The following is a 12,500-nucleotide window of genomic DNA, read 5'->3' on the forward strand; positions in this document are numbered from 1 at the left end:
GGATATGTTAAGGTAGAGCACATGATTTTCTTATAGCTGGGACCCAAATGATGGTTTCAAGCATGCTCTTGAGGGTTGTGGAAATTTTAAGAAATAAGAAATGGTAGATAAATTTGAAAATATACTTATATCACAATTTTGAAATATAAAGTATTATAGAAGCTCTGGGAACAGAAGGAATTGTGTATAGATAGAGAATACCATATCTATCGTAAATGAAACATTGATGTTATGTTTCCTATCTGAGAGTCACCATCCTGCCAAATAATTTTTTTCAATGGTCCATCAAAAAAAAATGTATGGAAGTCAATCTTCTACAGTTCATGAACAATTTATGTTTCAAACATAATGTTAGATGTCAAACAAGAATAAAGAAGTGAAGGTTCTAAAACCTCTTAAATCTTTAAAAACTGATTGCAACAACACAGTTGCAGGACTGAAAATCCAAACAAATCTTACGAAGCCAGCTTTTCATCCAGTCAACAAGAGAAGAGCAAGATTGTGGTTGAGAAAGTGGATGGAGTAGTTGAGCCCAATGTCACCAGTCGACCCCCTCTGGCTTTCAATTCCAACACTAACACGTCCCCCAGCAAGGGAGCATCGGCTCCTCTCCCTGCGGAATTCAATGGGGTTCCTGCAGGTCTGCCAGCAAGATTTGAAAAGTGAGTGGATAATTTGCATTCAGTATTTACAAACATTGGATTTAAAAACAGTTTTAGTTTTACTGTGTAAGTTTTAAATGGGAAATTTTCCTAGGAGGTTTTAAGTTGGATAAGAATAATTGTAAAAGAAACATTATGCATGTCATGGTTTTATTAAATCTGGGAAAGCAGTTTGTCATTAATATCCACTAATAGATTTCTTTTTAGCAATGTTCATGATACAATTTATATAGTAAATTTTTAATTATTGTCTTGGGGCGTTTAAAGCTAAAGTTCATATTTCCTAACAGATCGACCAATGGTTCAGAAAAACAAATGGATGGACAGATCACAACTATCTCAACTAAGCGCAAGCATGATGATGCCCAACCAATTATACCCAAGCGGAAACGTGGCAGACCACCCTTATATGAAAGAGCCACAGCTCCACCACCAAATCGTGTTCCTACTCCGCCTCCTGCACAGCCAGTGGTATCCTCAAGACCGCAGGCTGTTGCACATGCACAAGGAGAGCCTTTAAATGTTCTACCTGCAGCATCACTCTCTAAGTCAGCTAGAGTTCAGGTATTAACAAATGTGCATTTTCCTTTCACCTGTTGCTAATTTTGTTTTCAAGTATAGTTGTTTTTACAGAAGACTAAACTTTTTGATAGTTTTCACAAACTTACCACTTAAAAAATACATCTTTTAAAACAGATTCCCGGAGAGAATTCAACAGATGGCCCTCCTCCACTTCTGATTGTAGAAAACGATTATCGAATTGGAAATCGTGTTGGTATGGGTGGTGGTACACCAAGTCTGCATAGAGTTAGCAGAACACAGCAAAATGTTGTGAGTTGGGTGGCTTACCTTACGTCTCAAGTCACTGCAGTTGTAGCTACCATAGATGCTGCTGCACTGACCTGTCAGGACAAATCGCTTCACATTTTTGATATAAAGACAGGTAATTTTGCTCTTCTTTCTTCTTTCTCATATTGTAATAATGCATTATTATTCCTCATCCTCCCTCCCCATCTTTATCGTCCTATTCTCCTACTTTGTCCTTCTGCTACTCTTCCTCCTCCTTATTTCATTCCTCAGGTGTCTACTTCAGAATTCTAAAAATGATTTTTTGAAGTATCTTTGAGTGAGAAAGGACTTGACATTCTCTTTAAAGGCTTGTTAACCCCTTGGTGATGGGTGAAGAAAACTTAAAAAAACTACGCTCTGGCGATCAATGGCAACACGCCGACTTTGAGCGCAGGAGTTCGGTACATCAAGCCGAATCACCGGCTCGTAGCACTTTGGCGCGCCGTCGCCGTGTACAGCCGCACGCCACATTTTGAGCAGTTTGTTTTGACGTCTATAGACGTGACCCGTCGTTAAGGGGTTAATAATCATTTTCTAATTTTTTATTATTCAATGTTATTTCATTTTGTGTATTAATTTAGTTCTTCAGTTATTTTTCTTTAAGATAAAATGTTTCTTTGTATGTGGTGTCAAGTCTCATCAATTAAAAACCCACCATAATTATAGTGTTTGCATCCAGAATGCATTTTTACTGCAGCTGAAATATATAACAGGTGTAAATGTTCATATAGACACATTAAAGAGAGTAGTGGAAATGGTGTTACATATAATGCTTTAATTTCCCAGGTGAAATGATGTTACCCCCAGTGCAGCTTCAAGGAAAGGCATCACAGCTTTTTGTCCATGAGAACTGCTTGATGGTTATTACAACTGAAGCTACCCTTACAATCTGGGACATCAATAAGAAGAAGCGAATTCTCTCAGAGACCATTCGACATTTAGGTAGAGTACTGTTTCAAATTATATGGTGTACTCTAATCTGTACATGTAAACTGGGTGTTTGACTGAAAAAAATTAGATGAATTAGTATGACTGCTTTTTGTCATTTTTTTATGGATGGAATCATATTTTTTTGATACTGTGGAAACGATAATTATTTTCATGAAGACTTAGTTTTGTGAGTTAGCAGAGGAAGATATTTACTGCTTACCTTTATCATCATGTTTGCTCTTTTGTTCTAAATGTTGAAAATTTTACTTTCTTTTAGTCATTTATCTATTTCAAGAACCATTATTAAACCCAATCATTCATTTCATATAGTCGAAGGACGTAATGGAGGAGTGAAGGCTGTCCAGCTCACTGCTGAAGGCACACCAGTTGTACTGCTCGCATCAGGAGAAGCCTTCACCAGATGCCATGACCTGGAGGCTTGGCTTTTGTTAGGTGATTCTGCCAGTGTACGGCGAGTCCTGCAGCCAGAGTACACAATGTTGCCTCCTTGTCATCAGAGTGAATATAAAGCAAGACCTCTTGCCAGCCTCTTGCATCAGACTGCTGCCTAGTAAGTAAAAATGTTGGAGAAGATTATTTCCTATCAGGATTTTTAAAGCATTATCACACAAACACATACAATAGCAAAGGTATTATATACTGTCTAAAAGAAATATGTTGTGTGTGCTTTCAGTTCTGGTTCTTCAAGAGTGACAAGACCTCTGATCCCAGATGATGCCAAGCAGAACTTGACTGAGGTCTTCATCAACCGTATGCTGACATCTGCTCAGTATCTCAGAGCAGCTCAGGATTACAAATTTTGGTTGAAACGGAAAATTCAATTCTTCATAAAAGAGGGTGGGTTGTTGTTAGTGTTTCATGTTTTTGTTTCGAATACTAATTCAGCTTACTTTTTTGTTTATTGTTTTGCATTTTGATCATGGATTTGATATTTTGATTTCTCTTCTTTAAGGACTTGAAAAGAAATTGCGTGATGTATTTGATGACCTTCTGGGACCGAGACATAGTGGATCTACGGACAATCAAGATCAAAATGGATGGATTCCCAAGATCATGGTATGTTATTTCAATATATATAAAGTACTTAGCTACATTAATTTCAGGAAAGGAAATAGATAGTTCTAAACAATCCTCAAGAAATGAAGAAAATTGTATCTTTAGTTATGTTAGGAAACACTTTTTTTTATGCATCTTGTATACCAATAATGGTAGTTTTAAGTTAATTTTTAATCATTAGTCTTTCTAACATTTTTCTGAAAACTTTCCAGGACTTTGATAAAAAGAGTCTACTTGAAGAGTTCCTTCGAGAGATCCTGCTTGCTGAGAACTCTTTGCAGCTACAGAGGCTGTATTCTGAGTATAAGGAACAACTGGAGGGCAACCTTATAGACACTATTTAATGTAGTATATTTGGGCATACAATTTTAATATAATACTGATATTTCTGGAAGTACTGGAATCTTTATCTCATGATCTATCAATATCTTGAATTTAGATGCTATTTCTGCTTATATGTCTTTAGTTGAATTTTAGCTGTGGATTTTGGCATTATGAGTTGTAGAAAGAAATGAAGGCTGACTTTTTCAGTATCATGACAAATGTGAAATTGATCTCTCTGAATAATTGAGAACCCTTAATCATAACATAAACTTGAGGTAATCAGATAAATAACTACGTGAAGTCAACCTCATTAACTCTACTCCATTTTCAAAACAGTCCCTGCCTTTTGTATTAATATCGTATTTTAGGGTTTTGTGCATAGTATCCACATGTGATGATAATAATAATAAGACTGGCAATTAGAAACTAGCCATTGCTATTTAATATTATACATATTTAAAACTAGTAAAGAACATGAACTAGCAATAAGCCAGCTTAGTTCATGTCTTACTCTGTTATGCATATGTATAACTATAATTGATGTTATTCAAGACAAAGATCACTGCCAGTGACATCTCTTGCCTTAAACAAGTTTTTAAACTCAATAATACTGGCTTTGTTTATATTGAGCCAGATATTATAAGGTTGGCTCCGACTACTCAACTGCCAGAAGAACTGTTTCCACTCACTGCCAGATTATATATATATATATATATATATATATATATATATATATATATATATATATATATATATATATATATGTATATGTATATGTATATGTATATGTATAATGTATATGTATATGTATATGTATGTATAAAAGAGACCCGGTGTCTGCTACATGGTAGAGCATTAGGTTATCAAATGACTGACCTCGTACCTGTAGCTCCTTCCCCTCCCTGATGCACTGCCAGTCGTAAAACTTAAATTAGAAAGTTGGTATATAGGAAGTGTGGGTGTGAATGTTTACAGTGATGTAAGTTTAGCTGTATAATCATGCAATTAAGTGTGAAATTCATGAAAGTTAGCAAGCATAAATGCTAGTGAATGCTGTACATAGGTATTCATTATATTAATGACAATCTTTTTGTGCAGCAAAAAAAGAAAAAAAGAAGAAAAAAAAAAGTCAAGCGCTGTATGAGGTTACCATTTTAGTAATTAATGCATCAGTCATCCATCAGTTCATTTCACTTTCATTTATTTTTGCAAATTACAATCGAAACCATTCCTGTTTTCAGCATCCTGATGTCTTTCATAAAAATGAATGAAGTGATTTTTATCCTCTTCCTTCCTTTTATTTATTTATTATTTTTCTTTTTTTATTAGTTAATTTATTTTTTATACTTCTTAAAAAGGAGAGGAGATAGTAATTTTAAGTTTTAAACTGTACTGAACACTGCCAGCATTATATGAGATATTTGTGATCTTTGTATTTTCTGTAATGCAACATATACAAGGCTTAGTCCTGCACAATTACTGCCAATGATAATTAACACTGAAGGATAGTAAATGAACAATTTCAAAACAACGTATATTACATATTTACAATATCAACTGTGTTTTACTTTAACAAACCCTGAAATCATAAATGACTTCTATGATTACATAGATGATAACAAAGAGCAGTACTCTTTGTGATAAATATGTACATAGTGAAGTGAACAAGTGTGAAGAAATGACCAAATCATGTTAATCCCATTGCAAATCCAAAAAGTGATATCCCCCATCTTCAAAAATTAAATTTAACTTTTTCCTGTAATTGGTGAAGCATTTAACACACAACAAAAAACTTGAAAAATACAAAATCACACCTTAAATGAATTTGGGAATGTTTATAATTTTTTTCCTGTTAAGTCGTTTTCTGAAATCATTAACATAAATAGCAAGAAAAAACAAGTAAATAAAAAACATAATTCTCAATTAGTTACACGTTAGATTGTCATATTGGGTAACCTGGTTTCACAAAAAAGGCTTTGAAGTACCCTAGTTAATTACATTTGCACTAGCACTTCCCTAAAACTTCCTACTTGTGATGATTTAGTCTGGGTATCTATCAGGTCTCCAAAAACAAATGTCACTTCAACACTTTGTAAATATCAGTGGTTATACCATTTACAACTGAGGTGGAAGCTCTTAATCATCCTTTTTCTACCTGCCAAATAACATTGTGAAGTTCAACCTTTCAAGAATCATGAATTGTAACAGACACATTAGTGCAATTTCATTTAGGTCTAATTGGAAGGCATTTGCCAACTGGGAATATATATAGAGAATGTTGAATATGTTGAAAGAACCAACATGTTATGACTCCCTGCTAGCTATACACAAATCAGCAGCAGTTAATGGTTGAACCTTCCTCTGACAGTCAGAATATACAGATCTCACGATAACAATAAGGTTACTGAAAACAAGATTTTAGTTTATAAAAGAATATCTGTAATTTTCACATACATAATGGTATAAATATCAGTTTCCCATGTAGACTTCAAAATATCTTCAATCTGAAGGAAATTGTCTATAGACTATTTCTGGATGTGTATATCACAACATGTGTATGTCCTAATTTCATTCATCAATATGTAGCTTTACATATTAGTAATTTCCAAATACATATTTCATTGGCCATGCTAGGTGGCCCACATAACAGTTTGTTCTAAGGGGAAAAAATATAATTGTGCCCATTAACTAAATAATTTACAATTTCCTATAAAGAAATTATGCTGCCTAAATTGATTCACTATACAAACTGCTCTGTACTCTGAGCTGACAAATCAAGTATCCTCCAAGCAGCTCTGGAATCCAGTTCTGTCTGGTCTCGGCACAACACCCAAACATACTGAACACGTAGCACCTTGCTTGGATCCCCTTCCACAACCTGAAAACAATTAAAAAAAATATATATATATAAACCAATTCACAAAAACAAATAAGTCCTCCTCAGTGTATTATAAACAAGTATGTGCAAAGGTAATAAAATCTGACACAGCTTACCTCCCCCTTTTGATTTCGTAGACACATAATCTGTTGTGACTGGAAGGAAATGGCAAGAACTGGTCCCTCGTCCATAACTTTTCCCATGACCAAGTCCACATTGTCAACATCCAAAACCTGGGTAACAGAACACCTCCAGTAAATTATTTTAAAAATGATCATATTCATTTAGCTAGCTTTTGTGGAGAGAAAACAATCCAAGATTAAACTGATAAATCAAATAAAAATACTTTTATGTAAAACAATGCTTACATTAATTCTGAAGAGAAAAATCAGTATGAAATTAACTTACCTTTGAGTCAAATTTGAAACCTAGGTGATAAGCTTGCTTCACAGGTGTTGCTAACACAGAAAAGGCTCGCTCATAACACCAGTCCTTGAGAACCTATTGGAAAAGTAAATAAGGTCATATCCTGTACCCTTCAAGATCGTATCTTCTCTGTTAAGCATCATACATGTTTAAGTATTATCCTTGTTTTGTTCTAATAGTTCAAAATATATCTGAAGCTTTCCACACTGCTGTTATATACATCATAAAGATACTCAATAAGATGCAAGTTAGTTGGACAGACAACTATCAACTTTATAACAATCTTCCAGGACACTGAAAGTACAGATAACACTTCTTAACTATCAAGTATGGAATTCATTTTCAACAAAAAACAAAGAAAGAAAGAAACCAACCTCTAGATCTGGTCTGATCATAGCTTCTAAAACATTTGGAATCATATCATATTCACATTCGAGAAGAAACCGTTCTTTGTCAAATGTTGGGTCCATTTTGCATATCTCGGTCAAAGCTTCTGAGAGCTCAGTACGCTGGAAGACTCCACCAAATAATTCTGAGACCTTTAAAAAGAAAAAATCCACAAATAAGTTAAGCTTCCAACAGATTAGCCAAATGCATATCATTCTATAAATGCCCAAGAAAATAAAAGTATATTCATAGCAATAAGCAAAGGATATTCATGTTCATGCAGCAAAGAAAACTACAATATATTTGAGCACTTTAGTGGATTTCCCATTATTCATATATATAAAAAATTAAACCCTAAAGTCTTAACAAAATTTCTAAAAAAGTGACCATTGCCCTTACCTTATCTTTCACTAGCATTGAAGCACGGACAACTGGATTATCACTTTCATCCAATTTTGTTTTCCATACCAATACTCTGTTAACATATGGGTTATTGTCCTTGAAATTTTGCCAGCTTTGAGCAAACTGAGAGTCTTTGTGTAGAACCATACCACTTGCCTCTGTGTTAGCCTGGAAAAAAATATTTGTTGAAACTAATGATTGCACTGACTCATAGTAAATGAATTATATTTTTTGGGATACTGAAATATATTTTTGAAAAACCCCTGTCAAAGCAATAAGACACAATTAATGAAACTAACAATCACTTTAAAGTATCAGTAAGAAGAAACAAAGCAATTCAAATCATGAAATATAGGATTTCATTAAAGATACAAAATTCAAAATGAATATTTTTTTTATATTAACCATGACTGAGAGGACCATTACTAACAAATAAATAAATAATACAGGTATACTGATCTTAATTTCCTCCAGAACAAAGTTTGTCTGAGTAAGGACAACTTCCACCCTTTTAGACTAAACACCAAGTCACTACTGATGACTGGAGGTTAGACATAAAGACAAACACCTGAATACACAATTTGCTGAGGTGCAAACCACACAATGTCTGTTTATCTTGATCAGGTGAACATTGTGTACATTCCCCAAAGCCTCTTTCTTACATAACTACTCTTTTTAAAATGATGGATAAATAAGAATTATGCTATTGATTTACTAGTGTGTCTGGCAAGAAAAAAGTAGTACAGTCTTTTTTAAAAATTACAAAAAAGAGCAAGAAAAATCCAGATACACCTATAAAATCCACAGAATCAGTACTTCAAAACCCACCTGAATAATCCTCTGTTCTGCTTCAAGGTCTCGCTCTACTCTTTTCCTAAGCACCCTTGGAGCTCTGTAGACCCTAGCTCCGGCACCACCAAATGTGGAGTGGTCGATCTCCTCTTTCACAGCCTTGGCGGTCTCGGAGATGGTTTTGAATGTCTGGGTCTTGCTCAATTCCTCTCCTTTTTGTGAAATGGTCTGGCCAACCTTTTGTGCCTGCCTTGTTGCTTCTTCTGTCATTTTTGCTGAAAAGAAAAATATATTACCCCATTTTATCACTTCTTTAAAGCAACAATATTTTAATTATTTTACACAAACAGTACCTTTCCATTAGTTTCCCTTTAATATAAAAAAAAAAGGAGAAAACTATACAAAATATAGCTCTATTCCACAATTACTCACAGGCTTTCTGAAGGATTTCTGCCTTCTGAGCTTCTTCAACGGTTTCTGAAACGCGTTTCTTCAAAAACTCTAGCGACTGTTTAGCCTTTTTACTTCCTTCTGCTGTTTCCTCCTCTACAGACTGGTATTTTTCCCTATAAGAGAAGCAATATTTAGTTTTACATTGTCTAAAAATGGAATGTATAGGGTAGATTTTCCCCTGTATCTTTATGAAAAATAAACATAGTTTTGAAAGTGCAGACATAGTTAAAAACAAAATCAATAAGTTAAACCTAGCTTGCAAAACCTCACCTGGCTTTCTGCAAGGCTTCTGATTTCTCAAGCTTTTCCATATCTTTTCTAAATTCCTTCAAGCTCTCTTTCATCTTCTGATTTCTTGACATTTCTTCTCGGAGATTCTCGATAATTTTCCCTAAGAATGTTGGTGGTCTTTGCGGTGGAGGGGTGGCACTGTAAAATCTCTGCAATATATGAACTTCTATTAGGTGTTGAAACTTTAAAGGCACTAAGAGAAATTAGTGATCACAAATATGGATCAATTCATATAAATAATATCAGACTTAGAAAAAAAAATTAAAGTTTAATAAAATACATGACAATTCTATTTGTACAGAATATGAAGTGAATTAGGATTCTATCTTAACATCTACTTTATATTTATAAAAGAAATTGGATGCACCTTTAAGGGGTGATTGCTGAGTCCCTGTGTTCCAACTGTGGATGCCAATGCCTGGCACCCAGACCCTCTTCCATTCCATGATGGTGGGTGCCATCCCTTCACCACCAAACATCTGGTGGATTCCTGTAAAATTCAAGCACAGAAAAAAAATATGAGTCATGTTGACCTGGAGACTGAACCAAATAAAATAATCCTCCTGTTTATAAAGCACTTGCATAGAAAGTGCAGACTGTAATTGGAAAGATTTACATTTCTATACAATTCACACACACAGAAAAGGGGATTCCATTCACAGTTTCTATTCCCTAAAAACTAACAACCTTCAAGTAATTCTTGACCCTAGGACCTCTTCCCAAAACTTGATAACTAAGGACCCAGAAAATTTAGAAGCCCTATTTTACTTGGACATCTTGTGGAGGTTGGCTGCCTTTGCCAGAGTGCAAAAAGCATATCACCACAGTGACTTAATTTACAATAATAGTACTTTCTGTATCTCCTTGTTCTTTATGGTAATTAACTTTTATGTTTTTCTCTACCTCTGCAGTCCTTACTTCTGCCAAATACATTATTTCATATTCATTCCTGTGTGTGTGTACTCAATGGCGCAGTGGGATAGGGTGCCCGAGTACTTCTAAATCTACAGACACTAATGGTATGGCCACAAATAAAGAGAAAAGACAGTGGAAAGTACTGCTCATCACCTAAATCTACTCATTGCTCCCAAGTTTCAAATATATCTTGTCATATATACAGAGGTGAAGACAAAGTTTCCTGGGGGGGGGGGGGGGGGTATTGATAGGCTGAGCCCCCCAACAACCCTCCCCTCAGGCATGGCCAGTCATGGTAACATATATTGTTTAAAAAATCTGTGACATTGAGTTGGGGACTAAATCTAAAGAGAGTGCATCCCAATTGTAAAGAACTACCAAGAAATGCACCAGTTTGAAAGTAATAAATAAATAAATAAATATTTGTATTTACATCTTACATAACAATATATGTATATATATTTCATCTTTCTTTAACCTCCCCTAGAGTCCTAAATCAACACCATCGAACAATCTCCAAGATAAAAATTGTCCATTTCCTAATCTACTAGCCATAACAGCAACCCATATCACTGTGTTCAAATGCATTTCATCATTGCACATGGACACAACTACTTCCCATTCATTCGCTTCAATGGCAGCCGTGGCAATCACCTCTGGAACAAGTACTGATCCTGAACTCTACCTTGATTAATATATTCAGTGACAAGCTGCGCAACTGCATTTCTAATTCTTCTGATAATTTTCTACCCCAGACCTGGTTTCCATCTCTGTTACTGCCTTGATTTTTTCTCTTTTATTATGGTATGATCCTATGCTGAACATTTACCAAAAAGTGTAATAAATGTCGACTTATGAAGAAGCAATATCAGTTATTTTGAATACTTATGCAAGATGAATTGAGGGTAATTAATACAATATAACAATGCTTTATTTTCTATCTTATTATACAACACTAACAAACCCGCAAGAATGTAGATACATGAACAGGGTGCCATTTACGTCCCAATATCATAAGAAAAGAGCAGAAAAAGAGAGTAAAAGAGACACTTCATAAAGTAACAAAGTTTTAGGATTTAGAAACCTTGGACGGGAAGGAAGTTGTATTGGAATGACTGTTTCTGATGCAATGTCGCCTTCCTGGAACGCATTGCAATCAGGGTAAAGTAAAACAAGACATTATCTCACATTTCCAAAAAGAACAACATAAACCACATCAAATATTCATTCATTCAAATTACGATCCACGATCTCTCTCTCGAGCCGGTAGCAGACGATACTTAATTTCTCCCCATTTCTCCCTCAATTTTACTCTCACGCACAACATACAACACTCCCAATACTCTCCCTAATCCCCTACAATTCCCAATGCCCTTAAATTATCCCTAAAACGGGGTAAGAACGCCTACTCACAGAAAAAGGCAAATGTTTCCACGCTCGGGTTATGGAGGCGGCCATTCCTTACGAGAAACTTCACCTGCGATAATATTGTGCAATTTCTCTCGTTTTTCGCGTGTGTCCGTTTGAAATTACTCATTAAAAATTGAATTGCAATTTTTCTTCCTATATGAATTGGCCATATTTATCCGAGTTAGAATGAATCCCTCCCCTCCCAGAAATGGTTTTATATACACCCATACCTCCAACCGTCGATGCGCCCAACAAAACCAACAAAAACACACTCGAAATAAAACCCTAAACACATTTCCCCAACAGAAAAACCCCCCTCGAGAAATTCGCCGCCAAAAAAACCCGGCCCAGAAAAGAACCAAGCCGAGGCTGGTAGTTGTTGTGGTTCAGCGGGAGAGCGCGGAGCCTCGTCTCTTCGTCTCTCACATCACTCTTCTTTCCCCGATTTTCCCGCTCGCCCTGTGGCTCTCCCGGGCTCCAAGATGAACAAGCGCAAGGCCAAAGCCCTTATTGACTCGGACAGCGACGACGAGGGCGGCAGCGGCACGGATATCGACTCGGTGAGGAAAGAGCTTGGTGGTGTGGGTTTTTAAAGTTCGTGTTGGAGAGAATCCAGGGGTTTTGGGGGAAGGATAATGCCGTGGATAATTTGTCCCTTGTGGCTGCGACCGCGCTTCTGGGCCTCCTGTCGTGGAGAGAGGCTC

At 35.7% G+C, this 12,500-nt stretch overlaps 3 protein-coding genes across 5 annotated transcripts in view; 2 read left to right on the forward strand and 1 right to left on the reverse strand.

The window, feature by feature from the left end:
• The window catches only part of LOC125033380 (protein HIRA-like), a 16,365-nt gene extending 10,966 nt beyond the window's left edge, over positions 1–5,399 (forward strand). Inside the window, exons 11-18 of one of the 3 annotated variants that reach the window (XM_047624825.1) lie at positions 429–662; positions 953–1,226; positions 1,359–1,605; positions 2,298–2,453; positions 2,772–3,012; positions 3,136–3,299; positions 3,415–3,518; positions 3,731–5,399. In XM_047624825.1, the coding sequence (XP_047480781.1) occupies positions 429–662; positions 953–1,226; positions 1,359–1,605; positions 2,298–2,453; positions 2,772–3,012; positions 3,136–3,299; positions 3,415–3,518; positions 3,731–3,862 (1,552 nt within the window). In that variant the 3' untranslated portion in view covers positions 3,863–5,399. The remainder of the gene's footprint in view (positions 1–428; positions 663–952; positions 1,227–1,358; positions 1,606–2,297; positions 2,454–2,771; positions 3,013–3,135; positions 3,300–3,414; positions 3,519–3,730) is intronic. The other 2 variants (XM_047624826.1, XM_047624828.1) reach the window with 2 other exon arrangements.
• LOC125033381 (mitochondrial import inner membrane translocase subunit TIM44-like) lies at positions 5,363–11,906 on the reverse strand. The gene is made up of 10 exons (XM_047624829.1): positions 11,800–11,906; positions 9,839–9,961; positions 9,451–9,620; positions 9,160–9,293; positions 8,764–9,002; positions 7,933–8,103; positions 7,521–7,685; positions 7,129–7,221; positions 6,837–6,953; positions 5,363–6,720 (listed from the first exon to the last, which is right to left on the reverse strand). The coding sequence occupies exons 1-10, from the start codon at positions 11,842–11,844 to the stop codon at positions 6,583–6,585; spliced, it is 1,395 nt and encodes a 464-aa protein (XP_047480785.1). The 5' UTR covers positions 11,845–11,906; the 3' UTR covers positions 5,363–6,582.
• A 76-nt stretch (positions 11,907–11,982) lies between these two features.
• The window catches only part of LOC125033303 (RNA polymerase-associated protein Rtf1-like), a 16,568-nt gene continuing 16,050 nt past the window's right edge, over positions 11,983–12,500 (forward strand). The window contains exons 1-2 of the mRNA XM_047624685.1: positions 11,983–12,007; positions 12,103–12,375. Of these exons, the coding sequence (XP_047480641.1) occupies positions 11,983–12,007; positions 12,103–12,375 (298 nt within the window). The remainder of the gene's footprint in view (positions 12,008–12,102; positions 12,376–12,500) is intronic.

Source organism: Penaeus chinensis, chromosome 16 (assembly GCF_019202785.1).
Source record: "Penaeus chinensis breed Huanghai No. 1 chromosome 16, ASM1920278v2, whole genome shotgun sequence".
In the NCBI taxonomy this organism is placed as follows: Eukaryota; Metazoa; Arthropoda; class Malacostraca; order Decapoda; family Penaeidae; genus Penaeus; species Penaeus chinensis.

Excerpts from the sequence above, each read along its gene's own strand:
- LOC125033381 (XM_047624829.1), bottom strand. The coding sequence starts at position 11,844 with ATGGCCGCCTCCATAACCCGAGCGTGGAAACATTTGCCTTTTTCT. Across the intron at positions 9,294-9,450 it reads GAAGCCTTGCAGAAAGCCAG|GGAAAAATACCAGTCTGTAG; the intron begins GTGAGGTTTTGC and ends CTTCTCTTATAG. Across the intron at positions 6,721-6,836 it reads TACGAAATCAAAAGGGGGAG|GTTGTGGAAGGGGATCCAAG; the intron begins GTAAGCTGTGTC and ends AATTGTTTTCAG.